Source organism: Balaenoptera acutorostrata, chromosome 20 (genome assembly GCF_949987535.1).
Source record: "Balaenoptera acutorostrata chromosome 20, mBalAcu1.1, whole genome shotgun sequence".
Lineage (NCBI taxonomy): Eukaryota > Metazoa > Chordata > Mammalia > Artiodactyla > Balaenopteridae > Balaenoptera > Balaenoptera acutorostrata.
The window spans coordinates 10197737-10214555 of NC_080083.1; the positions used below are offsets into that span (position 1 = coordinate 10197737).

The 16819-nt window shown below is 52.5% G+C and overlaps 1 protein-coding gene across 4 annotated transcripts; it reads left to right on the forward strand.

Annotated features, from left to right (window-relative positions):
- The first annotated feature begins 2274 nt into the window (after positions 1 to 2274).
- On the forward strand, positions 2275 to 14628 carry PLD2 (phospholipase D2). 4 transcript variants are annotated; one of them, XM_057536487.1, is made up of 25 exons: positions 2275 to 2410; positions 2960 to 3069; positions 3158 to 3288; positions 3394 to 3536; positions 3972 to 4077; positions 4170 to 4235; positions 4359 to 4417; positions 4565 to 4657; positions 4750 to 4902; positions 5516 to 5665; positions 8743 to 8826; positions 8969 to 9047; positions 9827 to 9937; positions 10114 to 10284; positions 10666 to 10792; positions 10985 to 11103; positions 11204 to 11317; positions 11458 to 11562; positions 11785 to 11873; positions 11980 to 12093; positions 12271 to 12320; positions 12586 to 12720; positions 12955 to 13075; positions 13492 to 13606; positions 14245 to 14628. In XM_057536487.1, the coding sequence occupies exons 2-25, from the start codon at positions 2961 to 2963 to the stop codon at positions 14587 to 14589; spliced, it is 2889 nt and encodes a 962-aa protein (XP_057392470.1). In that variant the 5' UTR covers positions 2275 to 2410; position 2960; the 3' UTR covers positions 14590 to 14628. The 4 variants fall into 4 exon arrangements, with proteins under 4 accessions (XP_057392470.1, XP_057392469.1, XP_007166560.2 ...); XM_057536486.1 differs by having other exon boundaries at positions 2276 to 2410; positions 12955 to 13108; XM_007166498.2 differs by having other exon boundaries at positions 2276 to 2410; positions 12955 to 13108; positions 13858 to 14382.
- The last annotated feature ends 2191 nt before the right edge of the window (positions 14629 to 16819 follow it).

A 16819-nucleotide genomic window follows, 5' to 3' on the forward strand; every position in this document is an offset into this window, starting at 1 on the left:
AATTAGAACACTACCTAACACCATACCCAAAAATAAACTGCAAATGGATTAAAGACTTAAATGTAAGACCAGACACTATAAAACTCTTAGAGGAAAACATAGGAAAAACACTCTTTGACATAAACCACAGCAAGATCATTTTTGACCCACCTCCTAGAGTAACGGAAATAAAAACAAAAATAAACAAATGGGACTTAATTCAACTTCAAAGCTTTTGCACAGCAAAGGAAACCATAAACAAGACAAAAAGACGACCCTCAGAATGGGAGAAAATATTTGCAAATGAAACAACAGACAAAGGATTAATCTCCAAAATATACAAACAGCTCATGTGGCTCAATATCAAAAAAACAAATAATCCAGTTAAAAAATGGGCGTAAGACCTAAATAGACATTTCACCAAAGAAGACATACAGATGGACAAGAGGCACATGAAAAGATGCTCAACATCACTAATTATTAGAGAAATGTATATCAAAACTACAATGAGGTATCACCTCACACTGGTCAGAATGGTCATTATCAAAAAATCTAGAAATGATAAATGCTGCAAAGGGTGTGGTGAAAAGGGAACCTTCCTGCACTATTGGTGGGAATGTAAATTGATACAACCACTATGGAAAACAGTATGGAGGTTCCTTAAAAAACTAAAAATAGAACTACGATATGACCCAGCAATCCCACTACTGGGCATATACCCTGAGAAAACCATAATTCAAAAAGAGACATGTACCACAATGTTCATTGCAGCACTATTTACAATAGCCAGGACATGGAAGCAACCTAAGTGTCCATCAACAGATGAATGGATAAAGAAGATGTGGCACATATATTCAATGGAATATTACTCAGCCAAAAAAAAGGAACGAAATTGAGTTATTTGTAGTGAGGTGGATAGACCTAGCGTCTGTCATACAGAGTGAAGTAAGTCAGAAAGAGAAAAACAAATACCATATGCTAACGCATATATATGGAATCTAAAAAACAAACAAACAAAAATGGTCATGAAGAACCTAGGGGCAAGACGAGAATAAAGACGCAGACCTACTAGAGAATGGACTTGAGGATACAGGGAGGGGGAAGGGTAAGCTGGGACAAAGTGAGAGAGTGGCATGGACATATATACACTACCAAATGTAAAATAGATAGCTAGTGGGAAGCAGCCACATAGCACAGGGAGATCGGCTCAGTGCTTTGCGATGACAAAGAGGGGTGGGATAGGGAAGATGGGAGGGAGGCTCAAGAGGGAGGGGATATGGGGACATGTGTATGCACATGGCTGATTCACTTTGTTGTGCAACAGAAACTAACACAGTATTGTGAAACAATTATACTTCAATGAAGATCTATTTTTTAAAAAGTGATTTTTAATGACCATTTAAAAATAGCCTTTATTTGTCACTTTCTTCACCCTGCCTCTACATAAATGTGTGCAATTAGAGATCAAACAAGTTTGGCTAGTTTATTAAAAAGTTAAAATGATGGAGCAACTCCACTCCTAGCTATTTACCCAAGAGAAACGAAAACATATTTCTACACAAAGACTTACCCAGGAATGTTTATAGGAGCTTTATTCGCAGCAGGCAAAAACTAGAAACAACCCAAATGTCCATGAAGAAATATCCATCAACCCACTCTTCCATATAGAAGAGATAAAGAAATCTACTTTTTAAAACAATGAAATATTTTGTCTATTAGAACCTGAAATTTTTCCTGTTTCCCCTTAGCCTGTTAGTTCCAGAAGAGCAAGTCCCGTGATAGTCTTGTTCACTACTGTATGCTCAGAGTCTGGCGCGGAGAAAGTACGCAGTAAATAGTGAATGAATGAAAGAATGCAAGCTTGCGTACGTTAATGAATTTGTGGCCACCAGCCCTCGGGCCTTTCATCATTCCTTCCATCTACAAACGCTGGCTAGGCCGGCCCAATGTGGTTCTCAGCCGGCCCGGGAAGGGGACACAGCCAGGTCCCTGCCGCGGAGGCGCGTCCCGCCAGGGTCCCTGGCGGGATCGGTGGCCGGAGAGGACCTGGGGGGGCCGGCGCCCGAGCGGAGGAGGGTGCGCAGAGCCGAGCGCCCACAGGGAGGAGCGGGCCTGCACGGACCGACGGCGCGGGACAGACTGACAGCCCGGCAGACGGCGCCGCACCGATGCACGGAGAGGGTAGCGCCGTCCCGCAGAGCCGAGGGCGGCCCCAGCGCCCAGGCTGCACGCAGGACTGCAGGGCGGGCCGAGGGCGGCGGGGGCGGGACAGGACCAACGAGAATCCCGAGGAGGTGAGGCCGGGGGCCGTCCCGCCCCCAAGGGCAGGCCCTGAGCGCCCGCCCCCTGGCCCTCTGGGGTGTGGGCTCCAGCTCTGACTCTGCTGGCTTCTGCTCGCGAAGCCGCGCTGCCGCCGGCTCGGGCTGCCCGGGTGAGGGGACCGGGGAGGGGGCGCCGCTGAGATCCCGGGCCCAGGAAATCGAGCGGGGACAGGAATGAGCTTGGGCTGCGGGTCCTCCTGACTCAGCCTCATGCTCAGATTTCGGGGTTTCCCTCCCGGACGGGGAACGCGTAACTTCCTCATTCCCGCCTGGACCCCTTCTTCCAGCTGGCTTGGCCTGGCTGGAGCCCCGGTGGCTCGGGACCCCTGGCAACCCCCGGGGCCCCTCCCCTGGCTTCTGCTCTGCCCCACTTCGGGGCCATCCGGGCCTGGCCGGGTGTTCCTCGGCACCCTGGTTACGGGACGGGAGGCGGGACTCAGGCGTTCCGGATGCAGGAAGGATCGAGATAGGGGATGGAGATTAGAGGCGGGTTGGCAGGGCGTTGCAGACCGATGCGCCATAATCAGAGAGATTGGGAGTCAGCGGGAGCCAAGCGGGGGGAAGCGGGGGACCTGGGGAGATGGAAGACCGTGGGGATGCGATGGGGGGCAGGGTTCTGCAAAGCAGGTCACCTTCCTGAGGCCTCCCCATATTCCTAGGATGGCGGCGACCTCCGAGAGCCTCTTCCCCTCTGGGGGTGACCTGGACTCCAGCCAGTTACAGATGGAGCCCGATGAGGTGGACACTCTGAAGGAGGGAGAGGACTCAGGTACACAGGGAGGACGCCCTCAGGGAGAGGAGGAGGAGGGGGCTGAGACCTCCTGGAGTCCACATTCTTCCACTTTCTCTCCTGTCAGCTGACCGGATGCACCCCTTTCTGGCCATCTACGACCTCCAGCCTCTGAAAATTCACCCCTTGGTGTTTGCCCCTGGGGTTCCCGTCATAGCCCAGGTGGTGGGCACTGAAAGATACACCAGTGGATCCAAGGTGGCTGGGCTGGCACCAGGGAGGGGGCTAAGGGGAGGGCTGGCCAGAGCGGGGGCTGCCACCCAACCAGGGAACATCCATTCAGTCAGTTCCTCACTCCCCCAGGTGGGCACCTGCACTCTGTATTCTGTCCGCTTCACTCACGGTGACTTTACCTGGACAACCAAGAAGAAGTTCCGTCATTTCCAGGAATTGCATCGGGACCTCCTGAGACACAAAGTCTTGACGAGTCTGCTCCCTCTGACTCGGTGAGGGGGACAAGACTGCCTCCTGTGAAGGGCACGTGCCCCCTCACGGCGGGGCAGCATGGGATGTCACTGCCCCAGCCCCCATTGCTGCTTTCCGTCTGTCTCATCCCCAGACCACAGCCTTTCCTCCCCCAGCTGCTTTCCTCCCCCAACTCTGGCCACTGGGCCTGCTCCTCTGACCCCGGTTACCAGGAAACCTTCCCTGCTCAGCTCTTCCTGTCCATGGTTCTGGGCCAGTATCTCAGCAGGGCTGGATGCCCAAAGTACCCTTGGCAGCCTCCCACCTTTTTCTGTCTCCATCCTCAGGGTAGGGCGCATTCCTTCTGCCAGCCTCTAGGTCCCCTCGCCTCCTCCAAGACCCTACCTCCAGTGCTTCAGGAACCAAGGCACCCAGCCTCCCATCCTCCTATTGACCCTCCCCCATCCCTTCCACAGCTTTGCCGTTGCCTATTCTCCAGCCCAAGAGGCAAACAACAGAGAGATGCCCTCTCTACGCCAAGCAGGTCCTGAGGGCTCCGCCAGACATGCATCCAGCAAACAGGTGGGACCGGACACCAGGTCCTCTGGGAAGGTGTTTGGGTGCAAATGGTTCTGGTCCCATCTGTCTCTCTCTCTTTCCCATCCCTACTTCAGAAATACCTGGAGAATTACCTCAACCGCCTCCTGACCATGTCTTTCTACCGCAACTACCACGCCATGGTAAGGTCAAGAGGCTGGTGCCAGGTCTCTTGAGATGGAGCAGGGGGCAGAGGACCAGGGTCGGTGGAGTCTGAGGGGCTGAAAGCAAGAGTCTCTCCTCTGAGCCTTTTTCTTCCTCTGCAGACAGAGTTTCTGGAAGTCAGTCAGCTGTCCTTTATCCCAGACCTTGGATCCAAAGGACTGTGAGTGTCTGACACCCCTCACCCGCCATCTGCCAACATCTGGATCTCTCCCTGGATGAGGATAGGGAAAGAGCAGTGCACAGTGGGCTGGAGGTCTGGATCCCTCATCCAGCCTCATCCAACATCTCTTCTTGGTTTTCCCCACAGGGAGGGGGTGATCCGGAAGCGCTCAGGTGGCCACCGTGTTCCTGGCCTCACCTTCTGTGGCCGAGACCAAGTTTGTTATCGCTGGTCCAAGCGGTGAGACCTGAGCAGAGCCGCTGGGCAGTGGGTGGGGGTGAGGAAGGAGATCCCAGGGGCATGGAGGAATGGTCAGAGCCCTTCCACTCCAGGTGGCTGGTGGTGAAGGACTCCTTCCTGCTGTACATGTGCCTCAAGACCGGCACCATCACATTTGTTCAGCTCTTCGACCCTGGCTTCAAGGTACAGGTGGGGAAAAGGAGCACAGAGGCACGGTATGGGGTCCGGATCGACACCTCCCACAGGTAAGGCCTCCCTGGTGTGGACAGACACCTGGTGAGTGAAGAGCCAGCCTGGGGCCCTAAGGGGAGTTAAGTGGAAGAGACCATGGAAGAAAGGAAGGCGTTCCCACCTCCCTGGAGCCGGCCATGATTTGGAACCAGAGAACTGTTCTAGTCAGATGCTTGGGGCTGCTCTTAGAGGCTGGGCCCAGAGAAAGAGAGTTGAGTATAAGCCTGGGGGAAGGACTTTTGGTGCAAAAGATAGGGCACTCCATTCATTCATTTATTCATTCAACAAACTTAAGGGACTTCCCTGGTGGTCCAGTGGTTAAGACGCCGTGCTTCCACTGCAAGGGGCACAGGTTTGATCCCTGGTCGTGGAACTAAGATCCCACATGCAGTGCAGCATGGCCAAAAAAAACCACAAAAAAACAAAAAAACAAACTTAAGTGGCTGGCACAATACTAGGTGCCAAGGACCCAACTGTGAATAAGGCAGATACACTCCCTGTCCCTGTGAAGTCAAGTAGGGACTAAGGGAGGAGGTGAGAAAGAGGTGATAGCTAAAGGGGAGGTTTCTGAGCCAGGCCAGAGGTGTTCGGGGTGAGGATTGTGGTCCACCCATTGTTTCCGTCCAGGTCCTTGATTCTCAAGTGCAGCAGCTACCGGCAGGCACGGTGGTGGGCCCAGGAGATCACTGAGCTGGCCCGGGGCCCAGGCAGAGACTTTGTACAGCTGCACCGGCACGAAAGCTACGCTCCACCCCGGCCTGGGACCCTGGCCCGGTGGTGAGACACTGACGTCCTTTCTGAAATTGTCGGTGGCCTTTTCGACCTCCTTGGTGTTCTCTGAGTCCTTGATCCTCTTTATCTCCTCTGACCCCTTCTGACCTCAATAACCTCCTCCTTTGAGTTCTCAAATCTCCCTGACCCCCTGACCTCTTTAATCATGCTGATCCCTCTGATTCCCCTCTGATCTTTCTGAACCCCAAACTGGGTAATCTCTGACCCTGACCTCTCCTACCTCCTGTGACCTTTTTAACCTCCTTTCACCACAGTGACCCTCTCTGTTCTCAGTGGTCTCAAATGTCTCTGATTTATTTGTCCATTTAATAAACATTTTCTGAGCACCCACTATGTGCCAGGTCCAGTGGCAGGGATAAGACTCAGTAGGTGATTCAGTCACGAAACAATGGGAGTTTGCCACGCTGGTGGTAGATATAGGGTACCAAGCACAGAGGAGGGGCATCTGCCCCAGCGTAGGATGTCAGGACTGGCTTCTAGAAGGCAGTAACCCTGAGGTTAACCTTAGCAAGATAAAGAAAATGGAGAAGGGCAGTCTGTGCAGAGAAGCTAGAAATAGCCCAACGTGTTTGGGAACCACAAGACTGACTACTGTTGCAGCGTGAGGAGCAGTGGTCAGTAAAGAGTCTGGGGGTCGTAGGGTCTGATTGGTGCCTCTCCCGCTAAGCTGAAGAGGTTAACCTTTATCATAGGCAGAGAGGAGTCATGGAAAGAATTTTTCTTGGAGGTGGTGTTGAGTTTTTTTTTATTGGAGTATAATTGCTTTACAATGTTGTGTTAGTTTCTGCTGTACAACAAAGTGAATCAGCTGTATGTATACATATATCCCCATATCCCCTCCCTCTTGAGCCTCCCTCCCACCCTCCCTACAGGGAGATCAGCTCGATGCTTTGTGACAACCTAGAGGGGTGGGATAGAGATTTAGTTATTTATTTATTTTAAAATTTTATTTATTTTATTTTTATTTGTTTTTGGCTGCATTGGGTCTTCGTTGCTGCGCTAGCACTTTCTCTAGTTGCAGTGAGCGGGGGCTACTCTTCGTTGCGGTGTGTGGGCTTCTCATTGCGATGGCTTCTCTTGTTGTGGAGCACGGGCTCTAGGCGCACAGGCTTCAGTAGTTGTGGCACACGGGCTCAGTAGTTGTGTCTTGCGGGCTCTAGAGCACAGGCTCGGTATTTATGGTGCACGGGCTTAGTTGCTCTGCGGCATGTGGGATCTTCCCAGACCAGGGCTCGAACCCGTGTCCCCTGAATAGGCAGGAGGATTCCCAAACACTGCGCCACTAGGGAAGCCTGAGATTTATTTTTTAACATAAGAACTGATCATAGCTAATACTTACGTAGCACTTAGTGTGTGCCAGAAACCGTTCTGAGTGTTTTGTGTTTATGAACTTACAACAACCCCGTGAAGCAGGTACAGTTGTTATTTCCACTTTACCGGTGAGAAAACTGAGGCAAGGAGAAGTTAAGTAACTTGTCAAGGTCACACACCTTGTAAACAGTGGAACCAGTATTCAAATCCAGGTAGTCTGGGTCAAGACCCTGCTCTTCACCATCAAACAGGACTGTTAGTTATTAAAAGTCTAACAATACGGAAACATATTAAGTAAAAAATTAAAGTTCTCTGCACAAGCCTTTATCCCCCGGCCCTTAGTTCTTCTCTACACCCTCTCCCCAAAATCCCATTTTTCTCCCCAGAAGTAATCCTGGTGATAGTTTGATATTTATCCTCCCAGATCTTTTCCTGCATATTTTCATGTGCTTAGCATATATGTTACTTTTTTTTTAATGTAAATGAGATCATGCAGTCTCTTCTTTGTTTTACTTTTTCACTTAACACATGTGTTAGAGATTAGGCATTTACATTATTTCCCACTTTCAGTCTTATAAACGATACTGCAATGAACATAATCTTTGGTTAAGCACTTAATAGGATGTCTTCCTAGATATAGAATTACGAAGTGCATTTAATGGTATTGGGGCTATGTGGATTTAATATTCTGATAGATACTACCAAACTGTCCTCTAAAAAAGCTATAAAACCAATGTATATTCTCACAAACTATGAGAATACTCACTTCCCCATATGCTAATATTGAATGTAACCTGCAATTTTAATTTTTGCCAATCTAGTGAATTTAAAAAGTGTTATTCATTTTAATATCAATTTCCTTGTTTAGTGATGAAGTTGAACATCTTTTCATCTATGATTGGCCATTTTCCCCCTGTGAACTATCAGTTCTCTTTTTTTTTTTTTTTTTTGTCTGTGCTGTGCGGCTTGTGGGACCCTGTTCCCCGACCAGGGACCAAACCTGTGCCCTCCGCAGTGAAAGCACAGAGTCCTAACTGCTGGACGGCCAGGGAATTCCCATATCAGTTCTTATTCTTTGATCAGTTGGCCTATATGTCTTTTTGTTATTGATATGTTGGAACTCTTTATATGTGATGTATTTTTTAAAAATAATTTACATTTGCATGTAAGCCTTCAAGCATTTTGTTCCACATTGCAGTTTAATTTTATTTATTTATTTATTTATTTATGGCTGTGTTGGGTCTTCGTTTCTGTGTGAGGGCTTTTTCTAGTTGCGGCAAGTGGGGGCCCCTCTTCATTGCGGTGTGCGTGCCTCTCACTATTGCGGCCTCTCTTGTTGCGGAGCACAGGCTCCAGACGCGCAGGCTCAGTAATTGTGGCTCACGGGCCCAGTTGCTCCGTGGCATGTGGGATCTTCCCAGACCAGGGCTCGAACCCGTGTCCCCTGCATTGGCAGGCAGACTCTCAACCACTGCGCCACCAGGGAAGCCCTATATGTGATGTATTAATCTTCCCAATCTTTAGTCATTTTCTTTGGTTTGTTGTGTCTTTTGTAGTTTGTAATTTTATTTAGCTCATACTGGCAAATTTATCCCACTTTGATATATCTACCTGCTACTGTCTGACCCCTCTGATCACTCTTGGTCTTTGACCCTGCTGTCACCTCTGACCCATGACTGTCCTCCGGTCTTCACTCTCCAGAGCTTTCTGGCTTCTGACTCCCCTGACCTCCTTGGCTTGGCCTCCCCCAGGTTTGTGAATGGGGCAGGTTACTTTGCTGCTGCAGCTGATGCCATCCTGCGAGCTCAAGAAGAGATTTTCATCACAGGCTGGTGGTAAGTGGGGAAAAAGCCTGAGCAAGAAGCGGTAGGATAGGGCCTGCAACAGATCAGCTTATCGGTCAGAAAAGGAGTGGAAGGGGAGGAGTGATTGTTGTCGGGAGCTTAGCTTGCCCTTACCCCCTGCCCTGAATCCCAGGTTGAGTCCTGAGATTTACCTGAAGCGTCCGGCCCATTCAGATGACTGGAGACTGGACATTATGCTCAAGAAGAAGGCGGTGAGGAGAGTGGTTGGGCTGGAGGGGAGGTATGGTGGCGGGGTGGCCTGTGGGTGAAGATTGGTTAGAAGGGACTGTAGCATGGGGGAAGGCAGGGAATCTGAAACTTGAGGAGGAGGAAATATGCCCATCCTGGCTCAGTGTCTGGCAAACATCACCGCCTCCCCTTCCCTAAGGAGAACTGACACCTCCCTGTTCTTGCCCTTCCTCTATCTGGTACAGACTTTCCTCCCAGTATCCATTACACTCTGTTGTGTTACTGCAGGGTGGACATGTCTGTCTCTCTCCCTGGACTGATTAATATCACTAGTTCCAATACAAGGCATAGTGTCTGCTATGTTGGGAGCATCCATAGATATTGATGGGTGGGAGGAAAGATATGTGGATGATGGAGAGTGGGTGGGTGAATGGATGGGTAGATGATGGAGAGGGAGATAGATAGAAGGATGTGAGGTTGGGAAGGTGGATCAGTAGGAGAGTGGGTAGGTAGATGGATGAATGATAGATGGTAGATAAGGGGATGAGTAAATTTTGGGGAAAATGAGTGGATAGAAAATGCTGGGTAGGCGGGTAGATGTGTGGATGGTTGAGCAGATAGATGATATTCAATCTAGGTTTGCTGTAAGCAACAAAGCAGGGTGTAAATGGCAGAGCATTGAGGACCTTCAGTCAGGGAGGAGGAATATACAGGAATCCTGAGCATGGGGAAGGGTTTGGGAGGGTGGGAAGGGGTCATTCCAAGAGAGGCATTAGGATCTGATTTCCTCACTGACCACCAGGAGGAGGGTGTCCGGGTGTCCGTACTGCTGTTTAAGGAAGTGGAGTTGGCCTTGGCCATCAACAGTGACTATAGCAAGAAGGTTCTGATGCTACTGCATCCCAACGTAAAGGTGACTCTCAGGCCTCAGAGACCCCTTCCCTGCAGCCCTCCTCACCACACTTTCCCATCCCCTCAGCCCTCCCTTTCCTTGAGCATCTCATCCTTCCGTCTTTCCATTCTCTCCCCCAACACCTCCTCTTCTCCCACCTAAGCTCACCCTCATGAACTCGCCCACACCTGCTGCAGGTGATGCGCCACCCAGACCAGGTGACTCTGTGGGCCCATCATGAGAAGCTCCTGGTGGTGGACCAAGGAGTGGCCTTCTTGGGGGGGCTGGACCTCGCCTATGGCCGCTGGGATGACCTGCACTACAGACTGACTGACCTTGGGGACTCCTCTGAGTCAGCTGCCCCCCAGGTAATCCCCCAAGGCCTTCCTGAGCTCCCCCAAACTCAGCTAACCTAAATCCTCACCCCTTCCCAGCTCCAGCCTTCCCCTCCAGTCATTCCAAGCCCACACTCAGGGTTCCTTGGCCTTTCTGGGACCCCAAGAACCTGCTTTGAATATACTATGACCCAGTCCCCTCCCCACGTCCGTTACCCACCCCTCCCCCCATTCCTCTAGGGATTTCAAATGCATCTGAAGGGGAGGACCAGGGAATCAAACTCTCTCTGCTTCATTCTTACTTTGTGTCTCTCTGTCTCCCAGTCTTCCAGTGCTCCTTTCTTCTCTTTGGCCTGGCTCTGTACGGCCCCGTGACCTCTCCTTGCCCCTGGCTTGGGTGTGTTCCCCCTACAGCCTCCCACCTCATGCTCAGACCCTCGAGCTACACCAGACCTCTCTCACAACCAACTCTTCTGGCTGGGCAAGGACTACAGCAATCTTATCGCTAAGGACTGGGTCCAGTTGGATCGGCCTTTTGAGGGTAGGAGTCCCCTTCCTCCAAAGCCCGTGAGAGCTGGGAGCAGGGGCAGAAGGCAGGGCTGGGACTGAGGATGGGATGAACTGGGTCAAGGGTAATGCACCCTCCCCTCGGGTTGGCTCCTCCTCCTCCCTGCCCCAAGTGTCCCCAAGAGACCATCCCTGACCTCTCCCCTGACTCTCCTGGGACCCCCAGATTTCATTGACAGGGAGACCACCCCCCGGATGCCATGGCGGGACGTCGGGGTGGTGGTCCATGGCTCACCCGCCAGGGACCTTGCCCGGCACTTCATCCAGCGCTGGAATTTCACCAAGGTGCTGGATCCCTCCTGCTCCCTCCTGTGAGGCTGGAGGGCGGGAGGGAGCCTGGGGCAGCTCGTCACCTCCCTCTGACTCTGCCATCCCTCTTCCTCAGAACACCAAGGCCAAGTACAAGATACCCATGTACCCCTACCTGCTGCCCAAGTCCACCAGCACCGCAAACCAGCTCCCTTTCATGCTCCCGGGAGTGCAGTGCGCCACCGTGCAGGTGAGGCTCCGACTTCAGCCTGCCCTCGCCTCCCTCCCTTCAGCCCAGTGCCCCGGCCCACGCCCCCTGACCTGAGAGCCCCCGCCAGACCCCTCCTCTCCCGGGCTCAGGCGCCACCGCATATTCGCCGTCCCCCCCAGGTCTTGCGGTCAGTGGACCGCTGGTCAGCAGGGACCTTGGAGAACTCCATCCTCAATGCCTACCTGCACACCATCAGGGAGAGCCAGCACTTCCTCTACATTGAGGTCTGACTGGGGGGAGGGTGGGGCAGAGGACGGAGGGGACATCCCAGGGGAGAGACTTAGGATGTCAGTGGCATCAATCATTGAGGACTGGCGTAACTGGGCCTGGAGAAATGCAGAAGCCTGGGGCCAGGGCCTGGAGCCTGGGGGTGGGGATGGCAGCGGGGAGCTGAGGGCAGGGGCTGGGGCCGGACTGCTGATGTCTGTCATTGGTCCCTGCCCCAGAATCAATTCTTCATTAGCTGCTCAGATGGGCGGACGGTGCTGAACAAGGTGGGCGATGAGATTGTGGACAGAATCCTGAAGGCCCACAAGTAAGATGGACCAGCCAGAGTGTGAGGATTGTGGGCGTGGTTTAAGCCCAACTGGATGGGTGGGGCCTGGGGGAGAGGTCACACCTCTGACTCCACCCCTCCCCAGACAGGGGCAGTGCTTCCGAGTCTACATGCTTTTGCCCCTGCTCCCCGGGTTCGAGGGCGACATCTCCACAGGTGGTGGTAACTCCATCCAGGCCATTCTGCACTTCACTTACAGGTGACCCCCGGCGCCCCCCTCAGCCAGACTCTGCCTCTCCATGGCCCCATCCTACCTATGCCTCCATCCTGACTCCGTCCTGATCCCTTCTTGCTGGACTTTTGAGGTCCACCTCTCTCCTGACATCCCCCATCTCCTCCCCAGTCTCCACCTCCCTCACCCATTCTCTTCCCTCAGGACGCTGTGTCGTGGGGAATATTCAATTCTACATCGCCTCAAAGCAGCCAGTGAGTGCTGGGAGCTGGGGGTTCAAGCCCTGGATCCCCGGGGAGGGGGCGATTGAGGGACTGGAGCCCCAGGGATGGAGGGAAGGAGGCTATCACTCCTGCATGCTTCTGGGGCTACTGCCTGAGCCCGCAGGTGGCCTTACACTGCAGAGAGAAGTATATAGACCAGGGCTTCTGAAGTGAGGAGGTAGATGGGACAGGGCTCTGTCTGCACATGGAGAGTACCTCTCACCTCACTCCCCTTCCCCCCATCTCTTACTCACAGTGGGGACAGCATGGCGGGACTATATTTCCATCTGTGGGCTTCGCACACACGGAGAGCTGGGTAGGCACCCGGTCTCAGAGCTCGTCTACATCCACAGCAAAATGCTCATTGCAGATGACCGGACAGTCATCATTGGTCAGTGCTGGATCTCGGCCCCGGCAACGAGAGGAGGGTGGGGAGAAGTGGAGCAGGGCCCAGCCAGGGGCAACGGGGATGGAGGTGGGTGATGGAGATCGCAGCTGAGGCCCAGTTGGGGATGGAGGCCAAAGAAGGCGTGTTGCCCACAGGCTGGTTCTTGGGTAGAGGTGATGGGGTCTCCTGGGCTCAGGAGGACACAGTGTGTCCTGCACCCCTCCCACCCCCACCCAGGCTCCGCAAACATCAATGACCGGAGTTTACTGGGGAAGCGGGACAGTGAGCTGGCTGTGCTGATCGAGGACACGGAGATGGAGGCATCCCTCATGAATGGTGTGGAATATCAGGCGGGCAGGTTTGCCTTGAGTTTGCGGAAACACTGCTTCAGGTAGAGCCGGGGTGGGGTGCTACAGCGTAGTGGGAGAGGTGGAAAGGGGGAGGGTCTGCCTTTTGAGCAAGTGTGAGGATTGCTTAGAGGTAGTACTGGATTTCCCAAGAGGCAGACTCATCCAGTTTAAGGTACCGGCAAAGCAGGGATCCCAAAAAAATGAGAAACAAATATTTCAAAAGTAACTTGGTATATCTTTTAAAGCATTAAAGTAGTCGCCAAAGTAGAGACAAATTAAAGCTCTGTTGGACTCGTTTACACTTATTTTACTGTTTAACATTGCTTCTATTTTGAAATACCTGGGTAGGCACATTATAATTTTCTGGTATTCAGGATTTCAAAGGATCTTAATCTGGCCCTGCTGGGACCCCTTTCTCCCGCAGCATGATTCTCGGGGCAGATGGCCGGCCAGACCTGGATCTCCGAGACCCTGTCTGTGATGACTTCTTCCAGTCATGGCAAGACACAGCTGAGAGCAATGCCAATATCTATGAGCAGGTGGGCAAGGGGGGTGGGCAGGGGTGCTGGCAGGGGGAAGTTCACGGATTATCCTGTCTAGGGTGGGATAGAGAGGAGCCCCCGCACAGCCATCCTCATAAGGGGATGAGGGTCTGGGGACATCATGAGATTCAGTGGCTCAGGGTCAGTGTAGAGGGATATGGTGGGCATGGGGGCGTCTAGCCCAGTTGGGCTTGGACTCTTGGGCAGTCTCCCCAAGCCTTATTGGTTTCCATGCCCCTCGCCCATAGATCTTCCGCTGCCTGCCGTCCAACGCCACTCGCTCCCTGCGGGCACTCCGGGAGTATGTGGCCGCGGAGCCGCTGGCCACGGTCAGCCCTCCCTTGGCCCGGTCTGAACTCACCCAGGTCCAGGGCCACCTGGTCCACTTCCCCCTCAAGTTCCTGGAGGATGAGTCTTTGCTGCCCCCCCTGGGTAGCAAGGAAGGCATGATACCCCTAGAAGTGTGGACATAGCTGCAGCTCCAGCCCGGGAGAGGTCACCAGCCGCTGGGCTCCACCTCATCTGGCTCCCTGCCCCCTCACCCTGAGGACCGAGGGCAGTGCCTCTGAGACCTGGGGGAGGCAGGCATCCCCGGAGGGGACTAGAGAAGTCACAGAGGACCCTTTCTTGAGAAGCAGCGAAAGAGGACACTCTCAAGCCCGGGCTGGGGAGGCAGAAGAGGGTCCAGAGAAGTTCATCCTCCTCGCTGCCCAGTTCAAACCACTGCTACAAAGGAGAAGCAAAACTCCTGCCAGGATGCCTGGGGCCAGCCTCCTACTCCAGGAGGACCAGATTCTGCCCTGGGCCTTCCCATCTCCCCCTTCGTCTTCCTGCCCTGGAACCCCTCCCTGCCCCAGGGCCTTTCCCAGTTCATTACTGCCAAAGTGGAGGGAAGGGTGGAGCCACTCCCGGCTTCAGTGCCCATGGTGGGGAGGGGACGGGGGGTGGGGGCATGCTCACTAACCCCCTCCACCAGCTGATGACAGACACTAACTCTGTATCGGTTCAATAAGCGTTTCATAAATAAAAGCCTAGAAAAGGTCCTTGCCTCTTCCTTGGCTGAACTGAGTGCTTGTCTCAGCTGCCCTCCCAGGCCTACACACAGCAGCACAGGCCCCTTCATCCTCTCTCCACACCACTGGTTTCTTTCTGTGACTTCATCTCCGCTCCGCTTGTCTGTGGCTTCGGGAGCTCCGTCACCAGGTGCTGGGAAGGCAAGGTGTTCACACAGGGATGCCTGGGTAAAAGAAGGGCGGGGCCAAACCAGGACTCCTGGAGGACAGTGGAGCTGATGGTGCAGCTTCAGGTGAGGGAGGCGCCCAAAGAAGGGCCCAGAGGGGCTGCCTCTTGTTCCTCAAGTGACTGCAAGGGGAGAGGCTTAGCGAAGCCCCTGGGAGTGGATAAGGGTATAGGTCAGGAAGAACTGGGCCCAAATCCTGGACTTGTCACTTACTACCTTGGTGACCTTGTCAAGTCACATCACTTCTCTGGGCCTCGGTGGTCCCAACTGGGAAATGGGAATAATACTTAATAACTGGCTTGCTGTAAAGATTCAGTCATTGACTTAGATATTTACTGAGTACCTGCTCTTTGCCAGACACCATTCTAAACTCACAGCAGTGAGTACAACAAAGTCCCCACCCTCGTGGGACAGGCACGTATGTCCTGGAGCTTCAGTGTCCAGTACAGTAGCCACCAGCCACATTTGGCTATTTACATTTAAATTAATTACAATTAGAAATAGGTAAAGATTTAGTTCCTCACTCGCAGCAGCCATGTTTCAAGTGCTCAGGAGCCACTCATGTCTAGTGGCTAGCATATTGGACGGTGCAGGTATAGACCATTTCCATCATTGCACAGAGTTCTATTGGTTGGCAGTGCTCCAGAGGGAAGAGAGAAAATAGATGGTGTAGTCTACAAGAGAATGTAGTTCACACTGGACTGAGGAGGGTTACCTCCCACGGCAGGTGGAGAGAAAAGGATAAGATAACAGGGGTATACAGAGAGAGCTCTTTGAGTGAATTGGTGACTTTTATTTCTTAAGCTGGGTGGTGGGATATGAACTTTATATATATTTTTCCATATCTTTTTGTATATCTGAAATATTTTTCAATTAGAAAAAAGTTTAGCACAGTCCTGGATCTTGCCCTTTGTTCCCCCAGCCTCACTCCCCAATCTCAGAGTTGACCACAGGAGCAGGAAGAAACAGAGGGGAATAGAGTGAGCAGTTTAGGAGGCCTTCCTGGAGGAGGGGTGTGCTTGTGGATGATGACGTGGAGAGGGGATACTGTGGCCTTGCTCCCATCCTCTGTTTTGAGTCCAGCCCTCCGTTCCTCTGAAGAAGCCACTTCCACACAAGAAATTCCCCCTCCCATGTATAGCCAGTCCCCAGGTACTAATTGGCATTCTGCTAATTAGTCTCATTGTCAGCACTAAGGGCCTCTTTCCCTAGGGGACCATTACCTCATTAACTGTGGAGTGGAGTGAAGGCAGCAGCTGCCCCAGGGCCGGGCCAGGGGTGGGTGGGCTTCTGCTTCATACTGTCTGCTGGTCTATCTGCTCCCCACTCATTGGTCCTGGAGTTTCTTGAATGGAGGCCCGCACAGTGTAGGGAAAAAAAGCAGTGGGCCTGCAATCAGAAGAGTTGCCTCTAGACCCAGGGTGAAGAGAATGAATCCAGCCTCCCAAGGTGGGTGGGAGGCCCTGAGGGTGATTGGGTCTGTGCAAAATGTCCAACCCCCAGGGATCCAAAATTTGTCTTATTTTTAATAGTTTAAATTTTCTTGATGCCTGATCCAGGGCTTCCTCTACCACATTGTCTCTTTTAAAGTTATTATGGACAATTTCATATATACATAAAAGTAGAGAATAGACTGATGAAACCTCAGGTACCCACACATCAATACTCCAGCTTCAATAATTATCAGCAGGACTTCCCTGGTGGCGCAGTGGTTGGGAACCTGCCTGCCAATGCAGGGGACACGGGTTCGAGCCCTGGTCTGGGAAGATCCCACATGCTCGCGGAGCGACTAAGCCCGTGAGCCACAACTACTGAGCCTGCGCGTCTGGAGTCCTCCCCACCCCTCAGGTTAGACTGCCTCTTGAGGTTTGGGTGGCCATCTGTCCTACCTCTGTGATCTTAATCCGCTCATTCTTTGATTCCGTATGTCTTTATTAAACACTGCCTGAGTCAGACATTAGTAAATTTAC

Excerpts from the sequence above, each read along its gene's own strand:
- PLD2 (XM_057536486.1), top strand. The coding sequence starts at position 2,961 with ATGGCGGCGACCTCCGAGAGCCTCTTCCCCTCTGGGGGTGACCTGGAC. Across the intron at positions 4,903-5,515 it reads CGGATCGACACCTCCCACAG|GTCCTTGATTCTCAAGTGCA; the intron begins GTAAGGCCTCCC and ends GTTTCCGTCCAG. Across the intron at positions 10,285-10,665 it reads CTGAGTCAGCTGCCCCCCAG|CCTCCCACCTCATGCTCAGA; the intron begins GTAATCCCCCAA and ends TTCCCCCTACAG.